This window comes from Lissotriton vulgaris, chromosome 4_1 (assembly GCF_964263255.1).
Source record: "Lissotriton vulgaris chromosome 4_1, aLisVul1.2, whole genome shotgun sequence".
Classification (NCBI taxonomy): Eukaryota; Metazoa; Chordata; class Amphibia; order Caudata; family Salamandridae; genus Lissotriton; species Lissotriton vulgaris.
In genome coordinates, this window is record NC_141691.1 from 2,137,116,062 (window position 1) to 2,137,133,048 (window position 16,987).

The 16,987-nt window shown below is 49.7% G+C and overlaps 1 protein-coding gene across 1 annotated transcript in view; it reads left to right on the forward strand.

The window, feature by feature from the left end:
* Positions 1–15,560, forward strand: part of LOC147725235 (phospholipase A2 inhibitor and Ly6/PLAUR domain-containing protein-like) — a 57,948-nt gene extending 42,388 nt beyond the window's left edge. The window contains exon 5 of the mRNA XM_086918222.1: positions 15,430–15,560. Coding sequence (XP_086774348.1) covers positions 15,430–15,560 — 131 coding nt within the window. The remainder of the gene's footprint in view (positions 1–15,429) is intronic.
* Positions 15,561–16,987: the final 1,427 nt, after the last annotated feature.

The following is a 16,987-nucleotide window of genomic DNA, read 5'->3' on the forward strand; positions in this document are numbered from 1 at the left end:
TTCCATGGAGATTTACCATTCTAGAATGGGTTTGCTGTTCAACCTCAGCCCAGGCTGAGATTTCCAAATCATTACCCAGTAGGCAATCTACAGGCAAATTTGCTGACACTGCCACTCTCTTTGGGCCAGTGACACCTCCCCAGCTAAGATTGACTACTGCCATGGGGTGATTGGTTTCTATGCCATCAATGTTTGTCACCTGATATTTGGCATCAGGTAAAAGTTGCCTTGAGGGGACTAGACATTCAGCCACCATGGTGATGCTAGCCCCTGTGTCTCTGAAGGCCTCAACTTTCAAGCCATTGATGAGGGGCTCCTGTCTATACTTGCTCAAAGTGTTTGGGCAAGCAGTGAAATTGGCAAACCCCATGCCAGTCTCATAGACAAGAGTATCTGAGTTAGGGGACCTGGATAGGACAGAGTCCACCTGTTCTCCAAACGTAAACCCACCCAAATTCTTAGGGGTGCTCCCACCACCTGGGAGACCACTTCTAACAGTGACAGGAGGTGTTGGAGCCTCACCTGGAGGTATATTCTCTTTATTGCCATTCTTGGGACAACAGCTGTCTCTTTTGTAATGCCCCACCTATTTACAGGTATGACAATAAGGCTTTTTCTGGGTTGTAGAAGTGTCTTGGGACCCGCCCCCATTCTTGGAGTTTTGGGGCCCTGGGGAAGTCTTTTCCTTACTTTTATCCCCACCCTTCTCTTGAGGCTTGGTAGTCTCTTTCTTTTGGTCACCACCCTGGTTCTTAGGCCTGATCCTGGTTCTGACCCATTTGTCTGCCCTCCTACCCAATTCTTGTGGGGAGGTCAGATCAGAGTCAACCAGGTGCTGATGTAGAAGCTGATTTTGACAATTACTTAAGATTTGCTCTCTCATAATTAAATTATACAAACCTGTATAGTCAGTAACCTTACTTCCCAGCAACCAGCCCTCCAGAGCCTTAGTGGCACATTCAACAAATTCAGACCAGTCCTGAGTCTGTCTCTTCTGGGCGTCTCTGAACATTAACCTGTACTGTTCAGTGGTTAATCCCAACCCATCAATCAGAGCACTCTTCAGGACCAGGTAGTTTCTAGAATCCCCATCACTAACTGTGAGGAGTCTGTCTCGGCCTCTACCTTCAAAGGAGAGCCACAAGATTGCTGCCCACTGCTCCTGAGGGATCTGCTGTACCATGCAGGCTCTCTCAAGTGCAGTCATCCATTTGTGGATATCATCCCCAGCTTTGTAGGGGGGCACAATATTACTCAGGTTTCTTGTATCAAAGGACCTGTCTTTATCCTTCTGGATAGTGCTGCCACCAGTGGATCCTAATCCGCTCTCTCTAGGTTGTCTTGCTCTAGCAAGTTTCTCTTGGGCCAGGGCAACTTCTAATTCTTGTCTCTGGATCCTCAATTCAGCCTCCCTCATTTTGGCCTCATGTTCCCTTCTCTGAGGGCTAGTCATCTCCTTTCTGGAGTGACCATGAGAACCTCTAGAAGCATGGGAGTTGTCAGAGTCACCTGAGTGAGTCCTCCTCCTCCTAGGCTTCTGGTTAAGCCCACCTGGGGGTCTGAATGGGTTGTTACCAGATTCAGTCCCAAATAGGCTTAAGTTAGCCTGGTTCAGTCTATTGACCAGCACCTGACTATTTCTGTCATCATCTGACTCACTGCTCCCCCCTTCTGTCTCTTCTTCCTCTTCCTCCTCCTCATCTACCTGAGGAGCTCCAGTGATGGGGGCTTCCTCATCTACTAGGATGATAGGGACAGGGGCTTCTGCAGTGTCATCCTCAGAAGGATGGCCTCCTTCAGCATTCCCTGTGGGGTCTGCCTTAGAGGTCTTTAGAGTCTCAGACTGATCCAAGATCTCTCTAAGGTGGTCTGTGGTAGGGGAAGGCCCTGTCCTCAGACCCCTTAAGACACAAAGCTGTCTTAATTCCTTAAAGGAAAAAATAGCACATTTGGATGGTGCCCTTGGAGGGTCACTCTCAACAGGGATGTTCCCAGTGGAACCCTCTGCTCCAGACATTGCTCTAGTGTGGGTGGATGTGTTGCAATCTACCTACACTGGTGTTTACCTACTAAACCTATCTAGTAGTTGTAGTCAGGGTGTGCTACTCCCTTTGCTCTACAACAACTAAGTTCAGTAGAACTTAAGTATACTAGTCTTGTTTTATATGTACCTAGCAGGTACCTGTATGATCTTTCAAATGGTAATCTCAAAGATTGTAATGGTAAAACAACAGCAAGCTCAGATCCCAATCCGCTGCTCACCAATGTGAGAAGTTGGCCTGGTATATAATGCTCACTAATTCTAGTGATCACTTTGTACCATGCCAAGCAACCCTTATGATGATTGGTTGTAAGTCAACCTTATAGACCAGTTATCCTAGTGGTAACGTGGACAAAGCAGTCTTAGGCTAAACTCTGAAAGGCATGTGATGCCAGCTGTATTACCATACACAACCCCCTTGAATACCAAATGAAAGGACACCACACAGATATATATTGAAAATATATATTGATTTATTAACTAAAAGTATCCCCTGGACTCTTTATGAGCACAGAAGTACAAGCGTTAAACACAAGACAGTTTAAAATACACAAAAGTTGCACAATATGGATGAGCCCTAGGGGCCACCTATACTAAGAAAGTGGTATAAGAGATACCAATCGGAAAGGAAACAGGCCTAGGGCCTTGGGAATCACTGGAGCTATTCGAGACTAGCAGTGACTAAGTCGGGAAAGGCCCGCGGGACTCGGGTGCAGTGTTTAAAGTGCATGCACTCACCAATGCAAAGTCTATGGTGCGTAAAAAGTACAAAGTTAGTTAGTTCGGAACCTTCCGAGTGACCTAGAAAGCTGAAACTTGAGACATAGGCCCTAGAGGTGTGTACCAGTGTAGGAACACTGGCGGAGCTGAGTTACCTCACCCACCAGAAGCGGGTGCATAGGGTCGAAGTAGTGTCGGGTTTCGTCACACTGGTCGATGGTGCTTAGAGCTGAAGATGCTGCAGGCGGCTCGATGTGAAGAGTTCCGGTGGATCCAAGGGTGGATCTGAAGTTGTGAAGACCTGAAAGCAGAGGGGACAATGTTCAAAGTCACTAGCCAGTGACTACCGTGGAACCAGATTGGAACCAGGCGATGTCGGGTGCAAACAGGCATTGAGGTGTAGCTTCTCTCTGCAGCCACGTGGACACCGGGGGTCGAGGACGTCCAGAAGTCGGTCACGAGCTGTCCTACACAGGCTTCTCGCTGTTGGCGGTGTTGGCAACTTGATCGGAGCAAACAGGCCTTTGCTAATGCAAGCCACGCAGAAATCAAAAAAGGCTTAACACTCGGACCAGCAAGGTCAGAGCGGGTGCTCCTTTTCACAGGAGCTAGGGCAAGTCTGGAGCAACCAGACTCACAGTGTAGTTTGTAGTTGTAGTTGCCAAGATGGCCGCTGACCACGTGGCTAGTGGCCGGGATGGCGCGTCAAGTGGCACAATGCAAAAGGGCCCCACGCAGATTGTGGAGAAGCTGGGGGGCTGATCTTCGGTGCAAGGGCTGCTCGGTTATGGGGGTTCTTAGTCCACAAAGCACAACCTCGAGGATGCCTCTGGTGCTGCGCTATCAGCTCTTCGGGTGTCTTCCAAGAAGTCTGGTCCCACGTATCTCGGTGCCTCTACGGGTCCCTTCTTTGCAGGGATTGTGGATCGGGCTGTGAGAAGTCTGGGAGTCTGGGTCTTGTCAGGCTCTGGGCTCGGGCTCTGGGGGGAGGCGGCGGCAAAGCAGATGTCGATTCGCTGGTTAGTACCTGTGTTCACAGGGTGGCCACTCCTAGGCCACAAGGAGATTCTCTTCAGTCTTCTGTGCAGCAGAATGTCAAAGTCCAGTCGTCTTCTTCGTGTAAAGTTGATTTAGGATGATCTGCTGTGCAATGGCACTGCTCCCACTCTTATTCCCAATCTGAGGGGTGGATCACCTACTAGGTCCCTCCTCTGGGAGGAACCAGGAAGGGGGGCGGTTACACCCCCTTTCCATTGTCCAGCTCCTTGCCAGGCCTGGGTCTGGAATGTCCCAGGACCGGTTTGGACTGGCTTATGCACGGGGACACCTTGTGTGCCCCGGGCATGTCTCAATCTATTCAGCCCTGTCCTACCCAATACACAAAACCTAGTCTGGGGTGGTGCTCGCACCTCCCAAGGCAGGAAACCCTTTGTCCAAGCCTCCCTCACTGGAAGGACTCCCAGCAGCAGGAGGTCAGACTTGTGTCTGTGGTGGCAGCATCCATTTTGTGATGCTGAGGCTCTGGTTAACTTTAACCGGGGTTAAGGCTACACACATGTCGTGTCCCTCTAGAAGGGTGGAATGCTATCCTCGTCAACAGAACTGTCGAGGGGATAGTATTCCAATTCGTATGACACCTTACTCGACATGTTTTGATAAAGCCAAACCAAAGATAGCATATAACCGCGAGGATTATAATGCACTTAAGAGTATATGGTATGGCAATATCCCGGAACAGCTTAGGGAGTGGTTCCCGACAGCTGCAGACAGGCTCAGCTCATGCTAGAGCACCATCTCACATATTTCCAAGCACTCTGCCTCCAGGATTGAAGAGGCCTTCCATAGGAGTGGCTGATAGGTACATATGTGTCCAGTTCAAGGTTAGATATAGGGATACTATATCTAAGTAAGAGGTGATTACACCGACTTACCCCAGCTGAGTGATCAGCCAGTTGTGTCAAATATGAAGGCCAGGCCAGGGGTGGCACAATACATGCTGCAACCCCTGGTAGGCCTTGGATGCACCTATGCCCTGGGTACCTAGGGTACACTGTTACAGGGGCCAATAAGGTGAACCAATTCCAATTGTGTTATGCACCTAAGGTACATGGAGTCCATTTTAAGGAGAGAGCAATCAGCCTGGGGCCCTGAATAGCAGGATCCCAGGCCAACTAAGTCAAAAACCAGCTAAACACCAGGCAAAAAGTTTGGGGGTAACCATAGTCAGATATCCACCTTCCTACAGTCCACACAGCGTACTTGTGTTTTTGTTATGAAATAGCAGGTTAGTCAGTCCCTATTGCAGCTTGAGAGAGGCTGGAGCATCAGCAGTATTCAGCTGAAGGCCACTTCTCCCTGCTGTGTCCTCAGACTGAGGATGGTGCTGCAAACAGGAGTGACGTCTAGCCTAACAGCCCTGGTGCAATATCCCTCTCTCACTTATGGCCTATCTGAGCTATTATGGTATCAGGCAGGTGGTGAGCTGGTCGGTTGTGATCTTGCTACAGCATCTTCAGGGAACCTGTTGCGGATGGTGGTGGGTCCTTGTTTTCCTGAAGCTGAAGTGGACGCAGCTGTGATCTGTCCAGTGTTGTCCGGTGGAGTGGCTAAAGGAGATGTGGTTGCTGGAGGAGAAGACTTGGTCAAGAGTGTGGCTGGCGTAGTGGGTGGGGGTGTTCACCAGTTGCTTGAGTCCGAGGTTGGCGAGGTTGTCCAGTAGTGTGGTGGTGTTGTTGTCTTTGTTGTTTTCCAGGTGGAAGTTGAGGTCTCCCAGGAGGGTGTAGTCCGTGGAGGTGAGGGCGTGCGGGCTGATGAAGTCTGCAATGGCTTCGCGGAGCAAGACCTCTGGCTCATTGTCAGTGAAATTGCTCTCCCACCCTCGCAGCTCCACCATTAAGTGAGGTGCCCCTGCACTCTTCAGTGTTGGTGATCGAGGCCCTCCTCCACCCGCAGGTTTCCCTGCGCCTCATCCCTGGTGGTCCAGTGGTCCTCTGTCTCCTTTCTTTCTTTCCGCTCCTTCACTCGTTTTTCTCCCCTTTCTATCTTTCACCTTTCTGCACCTCTGCTCTTTTGCGCCTTATTTCTGCCCATTCTCCCTTTCTCTCCCTCTGCTCCTTCACTCGTTTTCACTCGTTTTTTTCCCCTTTCTATCTTTCACCTTTCTGCACCTCTGCTCTTTTGTGCGTTATTTCTGCCCATTTTCCCTTTCTCTCCCTCTGCTCCTTCACTCGTTTTCACTCATTTTTTTACCCTTTCTATCTTTCACCTTTCTGCTCTTTTCTGCATCTCTGCACTTTTGTGCCTTATTTCTGCTTATTTTCCCTTTTTTCTTTATCCCTTCTTTCCTCCCTTTACCTTTCCCCGCGGCTGCTGCCCCCGCGGCCCCTCCCCCCCAGCACGACCAGCCCAATCCAGCTCCCCTCCCCGCCTCCCAGCTGTCCAGCCCTCCCTGACCCCTACTTAATGGCGGCCACTGCGCGGTCGCGCAGCGGGTGCACCGAAGGCGCGTCAAAGGCAAGCACGTCTGCGCCCGTCTGCGACCCGTCCGCAACCAGCACCAGGAACCCTGGACCTCCGCCCCGCCAACGCTACGACCCAGCAGCACTCCACGCACTCAACCCAGGCTGCAACAACAACTGCAAGCTAGCATCACCAGCCGACACTCATGGACCCTTCAGCTGTCACCGCTGCCGGCACACCTGCAGCACCGCCAAGAACACGGATCCAGCACAACCCGCCCACAAGAACACAACCGAACCGAAGACCCTGCAATGCATCCTCCTCAACGTCCGATCCCTCCACAAACACGCAACAGAAATCTGGGACCTCCTCGACAGCACCACACCAGACGTAGAATTCTTCACCGATACCTGGACCAACACCACCTCAGGACCGGACATCGCCATCGCCATTCCCCAAGGATATAAGATCTCCAGGAAGGACCGCCCCATCCACCCAGGAGGAAGAATCGCCATCGTCCACAAATCCAGCCTCCGCCTGAGCACACTCCCTGACGAGTCCACAGAACTGATGGAAAACCTTCACTTCAAGATACTGGCCAGCCCCACCGCCACCCTCCGAGGAACCCTCATCTACCGACCCCGTGGACCCCACGGACCCTTCGCCAACTCCATCACGGACATTATCTCCCCGCAGGCCATCGCATCCACCAACTACACCCTGCTGGGAGACCTCAACTTCCACCTTGACAATCAACTGGACCCCAACACCACATCCCTCCTGGACAACCTCCACAACATTGGACTCCGCCAGATCGTGACCGAGCCCACGCACTCAGCAGGACACAACCTCGACCCCCTCTTCACTACAGGAAACTCCATCACCTTCAGCCACACCACCAAACTCCCATGGACCGACCATCGTTGCGCCCACTTCACCTTCAGAACACCCACCATCCACAGACACCAGCACTTGCTTCCACAAAGAAACTGGACCAAAATCACCGATGACCAGCTCACCTCCTCTCTCAACAACTCTACCCCAACCATCGCGGAAAACGACGACCCCAACACCGCAGCCCGAACCCTGCATAGATGGATCTCGGACAGCACCAACACCATAGCCCCCCTCAAGAAAAACAATACCCGTGCCAAGAAAGCCAGATGGTTTACCACCGAACTTCGAGAGTCCAGGCGCACATGCCGCCGCCTTGAAAAGGCCTAGAGAAACACCAAATCCACAGAAGCCCACAGCAACTTCAGAGCCGCCACCAACAACTCATCAGAGAAACGAGGAAAAAAGCAATTGAAGACAGAATCTCCACCCAGGCACACAACAGCAAGGAACTCTTCAGCATCATCAAGGAGTTCGCCCAACCCGCCAGCGAGTCTACCAACATCCCTCCCTCACAAGACCTCTGCAACAAACTCAGCATCTTTTTCCACCACAAAATCAAGAGCATCTACGACAACTTCGACGAAGACGACCAACACACTGAACCCTCACCAACCATCCCCGACACCCGGAAACCAGCGATTGATGACTGGACAGCCCTCACCACCGAAGACACACTGAAGACAATGAAGTCAATCCACTCAGGGGCCCCCACGGACCCCTGCCCCCACCACATCTTCAACAGAGCCGCCAACACCATCGCACCCATGCTCCGCCAAACCATCAACCGCTCCCTGGCGACCGCCTCGTTCCCCGACGACTGGAAACACGCCGAGGTCAACCCCCTCCTAAAGAAACCCTCAGCGGACCCCACCGACCTCAAAAACTACAGACCCATCTCCCTGCTCCCGTTCCCAGCGAAAGTCATCGAGAAAGCCATCAACAGCCAACTCGCCACATTCATTGAAGAACACAACATCCTCGACTCCTCCCAATCCGGCTTCAGAAAAAACCACAGTACGGAAACCGCCCTCCTCGCCGCAACAGACGACATCCGCACCGTACTGGACAAAGGAGAAACAGTAGCCCTCATCCTCCTTGACCTATCAGCGGCGTTCAACACAGTCTCCCACCGCACCCTAATATGCAGACTCTACGATGCAGGAATCCAGGACAAGGCCCTCGACTGGATCTGCTCCTTCCTCTCCGGCAGGACGCAGCGGTCAGACTCCCCCCTTTCCTCTCGGACCCCACACCAATCACCTGCGGAGTCCCCCAGGGCTCCTCCCTCAGCCCGATGCTCTTCAACGTCTACATGGCTCCACTTGCCCCCATCGTCAGAACCTACGGACTCAACATCGTGTCATATGCAGACGACACCCAGCTCATCCTCTCCCTATCCAACAAGCCCAACACCGCCAGACGCAACTTTCGAAAAGGCATGGAAGCCGTCGCCAAATGGATGAAAAACAGCTGCCTTCAACTAAACACCAACAAAACAGAAGTACTCATCATGGGCCCAAACCCCGACGCCTGGAGCGACACCTGGTGGCCCACCGCCCTCGGAAACCCGCCAACCCCCACAGACCATGCACGCAACCTGGGAATCATCCTGGACTCCGGCCTCAAAATGGACCGCCAGATCAACTCTGTCTCATCTTCCTGCTTCCACACCCTCCGCCTCCTTCGTAAGACCTTCAAATGGATCCCCCTCGAACACCGAAAGACAGTCACTCACGCCCTGGTCACCAGCAGACTCGACTACGGCAAAGCACTCTATGCCGGAATAAACAAAAACCTCATCCGCAAGCTACAGAACATCCAGAACGCCGCCGCAAGACTGGTCCTCAACCTGCCAAAACACTGCCACATCTCCCAGCACCTGCGCACACTCCACTGGCTCCCCGTCGAGGTGAGAATCACCTTTAAGATGCTCACCCACGCACACAAGGCCCTCCACGGCACCGGACCAGCATACCTGAACAGCCGACTCAAATTCCACGCACCCCAAAGGACCCTACGATCAGCCCAGCTTTCCTACGCCGTGGTCCCCGCACCAGAAAGACCAGATCGGGAGGCCGCTCCTTCTCCTTCCTCGCGGCCAAAGCATGGAACGCCCTTCCGCTCCACCTCAGACAGACAACATCGCTCCCCATCTTCGCAAGAAACCTCAAAACCTGGCTCTTCGACAGACCCCCTCCTTGATGGAATGGAACCTGCACCCCCCCACACCCCCACACCCCCCCACCCCTAGCGCCTTGAGACCCTTATGGGTGAGTAGTCGCGCTTTAACAAACTCCTGATTGATTGATTGATTGAACTGTGTGCATGGTCCCAGGGGTCTGTAGATGAGGGTACCTCTGTGGGTGGTTTTGGGGTCGGTGTATATCTGGAAGTGAAGGTGCTCGGAGGCGGTGAGGGTGTCGTCTGAAGTGGTTGTGATGCGGATGGTGTCTCTGTGGACGATGGCGATGCCTCCTCCGGTTTGGTTGGTTCGGTCCCTTCGGGTGATCTTGTAGCCCTCAGGCATGGCTATGGCAATGTCGGAGGCTGAGGAGGCGTTCATCCAGGTTTCTGTGAGGAAGGCGACGTCTGGCGATGTTGTGTCGAGGATGTTCCAGAGCTCGACGGCGTGCCTGTGGACGGAGCGGGTGTTGAGCAGGATGCACCTGTGGTGGTTGTTGCCGGTGCCTGGCCTGGCGGGTGCTGAGCAGGTCCGGAGGTAGGTGAATTTGCAGGCTTGGCAGTGACAGGCGGGGCTCCGTCTGGTGTTGAGAGCGAGGAGGGTGGTGGCGTTGTACATCAGGCGGGTGGACTGGTGTCATTGCGGGCCAGGGGTCCTGGCGCTGGTTTGCCTTTGGCGCACCTTCGGCGCGCAATCAGCACACAATCGGCGCGCCCGCTGTACGTGGTCGCTGCGCGTACGCTTGGTCTCCGACATAAATGGTGAAGTGGGAGGGAGGAGCAGCTGTGAGGAGAGAGCGGGGCGGCGAATAGGAAGGGGGCTGGGAACAGAAGAAAAAGGGGGCCGGGCCACAGGGGAGCAGCGGCGGGGGAGCAGGGAGTGGGGGGGTGCACAGAGCGGGAAGACGGTCACGTAGGGCGGCAAGGAGAAATACAATAAACACCAAGGCAAAAACAGTCACAGGGCACAGAATACAATACAAATACATATACAAAAGGCACAATACTCAGCAGCAGGGCAGACTCAAGGCAGCAGCGGGGACAACTCAGGCACACTCACGGGGGGGCTGTGCGGTGCGTGGAGTGACCGGCCCTGAGAACAGGGTCAGAGGTCACCAGAGGTAGACCATTCTTGCATTTACCCTACATGCCTGAGGTTTGCGAAATTGCTGTTGGGCATCAGCCTCCTTGCCTTAGGCATAGGTGCAGTCCATTGGGTGTGGGGTTACACATTCAATCCTAAATGCCACAGGACTTCTTGGCTCCTACTTTTGCCCTTGGGACTTTTTCCAGGACCCTTTGCCAGCACTCCTTTCAATTAGGCAAACTGCTCAAATGTATGAGGCTCAAGACTCAACAGGCATAGTAGTTGGGAAATGTGGAATCAGAAGTGTGGAGGGATTGGTAAAAAATTGTCTCCATCCTCTGACTGCCCTGTTTGCTGTCCCCAGTCTCTTCTTGTATTGCATACCAACAAGCCGATGCAAGCGAATGTGAGTCCCATGATTTTAAGATATATGTTTGAAGTCGGATCATATATGACTATGGAAAATAAAGGGAAGAAAGGTGCATATTTATGAGGAAGTGAGAAAGTGCGGCCTTATCCTCCTTGGCTTAACACTGAGCTTTGCCACTTCCAAAACACAGGGGTGCACCATATTCGCAAGGATACAGTGCTGTCCTTTGTTTCCACCTGTGCTGGTGCTAATTTTAGCTGCTAAGTGCCAATGCAGACACCCTTGCACTATAGTGCAAGGGTGACCATGTTGTAAGGGAAGATTGTTTATGTGTAGGGAGGTGTTCCTTCCCGCACATAAATAATCTAAAATGTCAGTTTATTTCTTCATTGTTTATGTGCAGGAAGGGTCACCTTCCTGCAAATAAACAATCAATGGTCTTTTGCTGTTTCTCTGGGTGCCGCACAACCCAGCTCACATGGAAACAGCAAACATGAAGAGAAATGAAATTAAACATTTCTCCTCATTGTGCCAGGGTACGTCCAGGTTTTCCATGGTCTTAATTTTGGTGCTGCCTCACATTTGCGTCACCATTGTAAATATGAGGCAGATTCAAAATCAATGGGTGTTATAGTGGAAGAGCTACCACAACACCCATTGCGCACCCCTTTCATGCTAAGTATAGCGGAAAGGGTGCCTTAATTAGAAGGCAGTGCTAGACCACGTTAAGTGGGTTTATGCTGCCTTATGAATAAGGTGCAGCCTCTATTGTCACCACAAAGTCAGAAAAAGTGACGTTGTGGTGGCAATAGAGGCTTGTAAATATGCCCGAAGATTGGTCATTGGAAGGCATCATCGCCACGCACCCATATTAGAGCCATTAGTGCCAGTCAGTTGGTTTGCGTTCCACAGCAGATATCAGCCAGGGAGTTGGGCATTGCCTGGGAAGTCTATATGGATAGTTGTGGAGTACTCACTCGTCACCCTAAAGATCTAACCCCACATGCATCAAACTAAAAACTGGTTGCAAACGGGTATATTCGCAGAATCTGACCCTTTGCGACTAGCATGTTTGCATTTGGGATGCATCATCCCAAATGCAAAAATCGCAATGTAAGTAATCACATAATTGCAATTACTTAACTTGCGATTGCATTTAAGGAATCGCAAATTGCAATGCCTCAAATGCAATGCATGATGATTTTTAAAATAGCAATTTTGCTATTAGGGGATGCTAAATACGTCAAATGAAACTTTATGGTAATTAGCGAAAACTTTGAAAAATGCACTAAAGTGCATTTTTCTAAGTTCAAGATTGCACACACACACATGCTCTTGGGGCATGTGTGTGCGTAACATGGGTTCACTTAGCACGTACAGGGATGCTACAGGGTGTCATCTTGGCACCCTTGCACCTTTGAAATTTCTTGCACAATTTGCGTGTACCTATTGGGTACTCGCAAATTGCGCATGCAATTACCATTCATTCCTAAAGGCGTCTAGGCCCATAGGAATAAATGGGAGGCAATTCCTTAATTTTGACTTGCAATTTGCGAGTCGCAATTAAGGAATTTGTAGGTCTCGCTAATTTATTTGCGATCCCTACATGCGCAGCCAATAATCGCAATTAAAGATTCGCTATTGGCTATTTTGATGCATGTGGGGGGTAGACTGTTGCATTGGATTGCCTGCATCAGCCATGTACTCTTCGGACAGTGTATTAGATGGGCAGCTTAAAAGTAGGAGGTCCGTTAGAAATGAAGCTGACTCCCCACTACTAGCATAAATAATCCTTCAATTCACATCACCCTGAACATGAAAGATGCAATTGCCTTTTCAGGACCATTGTAAGGGAGGGACAGCATCGCAGGTTGACAGTGGTATCCATGCTTCGAAGGGGCCTGCGCAGCTCCTGCCAAATACACTTCTTCAAAATAACAGGGCAGGCCTGATCATTCATGACAAAGAAGAATGGGTGGGCGGTAAACTCCGCTCTTCCGGTTTATCTGAGGTCTTGGTTCTGGGATGCAGGAGGTGCTTGGGGTTTGTTCAAGGTAGGTAAGAGAGTGTCTGAGGAGCTTGGGGTTTCAAGCTGGATGGCCTGAGGACCTCGAAGCTTGTATATGGTGAGTGCAATGATTTTAGGTCTTCTTCCTAGACTCACTAGATACAAGCTCTCATATCCTAAGCCCCTCTTGCATCCCGGAAACAGGACCTGCGCTCAACTGGACTAACCAGATACAAGTTCTCAGGTCCTCGGGCACTCAGGCTGGAAACCCTCAACTTCTCTGACACTCTCTGGGCTACCTGGAACAAACTCCAGGTTCCTCATGCATTTCAGACTCTCTTAGCTTTCCATGCTCCATGTATAAGCCAAGAACTCCCCTTGAAAATGAAGAACATGTTGAGTCACCCCAAAAGAACCCCTTTATTCCTAATTCATCAGAGAAAGAGACACTTGGGTCTCCAGTTGTCCTAGGACAGGGTTTGCATGTCTGGGTACAGTGTTTTCTGATTTTCACTGTGGTTCCACATGTTCTGGTCACTGTAGGAATCTCTAATATGTAAAGCACAATACTTTTCTTGGAAGAAAGTATGATCTTGATAAAGTTTTACAGTTTGCATCAGCAGTTTATTAAATTGTGTGTACATGTCAGGTAAATAGCTACATACGTGTCCATTCTTTATGTGTTCATCCTTAGCACAGCAATAGCCAGTCACTAGATACATCAACATACTTATAATTGACAATGGTTTTCAGTATGTTTCTTTGTTTTGTGAACCTCATGAGCAAAGAGTGGATGTGAGAGACAGCATCTGTATTTACACTCAAGAATTTTGCTCTCCATCACATGTTGCTTCTGTCTATTTGGTCTGGCAGTGATTACCGCTTCTCTGGTTTTGTTATGTTATGTGTATTTGTAAAGCACACTATCATTTGCGAGGGTAAACTGGTGCTGAGCAGGTGTGTGTGCCTAGCTCTGCCTATGGTTTACACGCCATCTCCTCCACTCTTCCTGCTTCTGACGTTTTCCCTTCCTTCCTTCAAGTTTATGAACCTGATGCATAAGAAGTACAATAATACAGGGGAGTCTGCGATCCCTATATAAATGCCAGTCTCTAATTATTTTAATAATCTGCAACTTGTGACGCACCCAGTAGTCAAAATAAAAGATGTTAAAGCTCAGCTGTATTACAGTTCAGTTCTGACCTCACAATGCCTGCTCCAAGAGTCAGCAACCGAGGTGAAAGGTAGGTCAGGTGACAGAGCAGCTGTTTAAAGCAACGAAAATGAAATGTTAAAGCAAGTTAGAATTGTTGGGCAAGTTTTTACACATTTTGAGCTATTGCAAATAAAAAAAAATTAGCATGTACGGCACTAATATCGATCTGCAACAAATATCTAACAGTTTTTTTAGGTGTTTAATTCTGCTCTAGAGGTACTATTTGTATTCCCAATGTTTGCAACCATTCTCTCTGTTTCTTAATAAAGAGCCATCCACCAACGTAAATGGTTTGGGAAAAAAAGTGACGGCCTGCCCATGTATTATATGGAATAAAGTAGCCCCTTGCGTACGTGATAACAATTTTGCAAGTCACCTCGGAGTTCCGTAACCTTATGAAGGGGCTCCTCCCTCTACCTCGCTCCTCTATATGGGTATGGAACTTCTTGGTGACTCGAAACTTCCTTATAATGTGTGGCTGGGGTAATTCATCCCTTATATTGTGACTTTGTCAAAAAAGGCAGATGTTCTGCCTGCCCTCCCCTGAAATATATTTCCTTATCAGAGGGTTGAATATGGTAATACCAGCTCTGGCATGGGTTACTCTTTTGTGGTATATTGAGCATCACCGTCACCAGTGTTCCTGCTGTGCAGGGCTGCCACAGTCGCCATAGAGATCTCAGCAAAGGAAACAGGAAACTGCACCCATGAGGTGGGTTGAATGTGGGTTCCGGAAACTTAACCAGAGTTTAGGGGAGCACATCCAGGACCAGCATTTGTGATGGCATTTCCTCCATGCTGCTAAAGCATGGTGGACCTGTGCTGCTGACTTTTCCCCGTAGGTGTACCCACCATGGACCAGACCGGCATATTTCAGATTTGTCAGCCCGTCCGCTGAATGTCAGGTGGAGGTGATGCTGGCAGCACATAGACAGATCGCAGGGGGGCGGCCTCAAATGTTACCTCCATCAGCCCGTCCAATCCTCTGGCTGTTTTCCGCCAGTGCCCCAACTCTTCTCATCATTGCTCATCTCTTTTTCTGTCCAACCTTACCCTCTTCTTCCTTCATCCTGTGATCACTGATCTCCTTCTTGTCTCAAGCTATGTCTTATCCCTCAAGTTCATCTCCATTCTCACAGGTCCTGTGGTGGCCCCATTCAAGCCTCTTCTGCTATCTCTACTCCATTGATTCCCAGCCTCTTTCTGTGTTTCCTTCACCCTGTGATCACTTATCTCTTTCTTCCATTCTTCTTGTCTCAAGCTATCCCTCATCTCCTCCAAGTTCTCAAATTCTCAGAGCTCTGCAGTGGGTCCATTAGCGCTCTATCTGCCTTGTCTTCTGCATTGATCCCCGCCACCTTCCATTGCATCTTTCCATTCTAACTTCATCCTATGAAACACCTGGATCTAACAGTCCTCTTCATTCTGTGTCTGATCTTTTCTTCTGCAGGTGAAGCGGCGAAACAGTCCAGCGAGTTTGGATGCGTAACCAAAACTATCTGCAGAAAAGGCGCTTTCCAACTTCAAGGTATACAGGTGCTGGATTACGATTTGAGGTGTTCACCTGCCATCAAAGTTTGAGACCACCTTCCGCACCATCCACAGGTGCCAGCCGAGTGTGTCTTACTACACCCAGTACACATCTATATGTATGTGCTTGGCTGGAAACATGCCACTGCATGCTTAGACATTAGCTGATTCTAGTGCCGCAGACCCCCTTAAACTACATCACAGCCCTTGTCTCCCCTGTGACCTCTCAGAGCAGCTCAGCTGCGGCTTCGGTGACTTTCAAGCAGCTTCTTTGCGACAGACCTTACCAGACTCTACCGGTTCTCACCGATCCCTTCCGGCATCATCCGCCACACCTGGGTTGACAGCATCTGTGCACAAGGACAAGGATTCAGCTGCTCATATTAGGTTTACTCCAGGAATGAGCTGGAGTTCTCTGTCACAAAAACTTTAAATGATAACATGTAACATGGAACTTTGACTCTGTATTTATGGTCATTTAATAACATTTTTAGAGGGAGTCCTGACAAAAAGAAATAACGCATCCCAGTGGTTGCTTATTGCCTGTTGATATTGATGTCTAAGACGTAAAATCGAAGGTGTCCACCCTGGTATTGAGTGCATCGTGAAGGCTGCAAGTTTGTGGATGAACCGCTCTCCGTGACGTACATGAGTAATGTGATGTAATGTAAACCAAATTTATAAAGCGCCAGCTGATGCCCAGGAGCGTCTAAGTTCCTTTATGGAATATAAAACTCCTGGAAGCATTCAGAAGGCCATGCTTTCTCTAGTGATAGCGGCAACTTAGTAGGAAATGTTTAAAATGTAATCAGAGTCTAAATGAAAAAGGAAAATTCTGAATTCGCTCCAGAAGTGCTTTCGCCATTTCACTCGTGACAGTATCAAAGGTAAACCTCCAAAGATTTTTTTTTTAATAGTCCTCATTTATACGATCTTTATGATTATGGCAACCAGGACGTCTCATGATTGTGTGCGGAACTAAAAGCTCAGAGAGACAAGATGAGGCCATTTCATAAAAGGATACCAGCAGGTTCCATTGAGTCTTAAACCACAGTGTACCATCATGAGTAAGAAAACACTCAGGAGCTTGCTTGGTCATGCTGTTTTAAATCATTGGAGTTCCCTCCCTACCCTACCATTTTGCTCTATCTCATAGCACCCAAAATGTGTACGTTTACTGTTGTCAGAACCGTAAAAAGATACACTGGTTCAGCCCCCTCAGGAACAGATGCTCTTTCCCCAGACCCCCTCAAGCCAAGGCCAGAAACTACTTTTATAATGCAGTCCCTAGTCCTAACCCGCGGGGGAAAGGGGAAGTGGACAGACAAAACAAGAGAGACTTCTTCCTCAATGGGTCTGCCTCGGGAGTCATTTTGGGTGAACTCTCTGAAAAGGAAAAGACAAATTTTTAACCTTCTCTACTTAATTTTTAATATTACTCTGTCTTATTCTATTCCCTGAACTCTAAGCCTTACCGA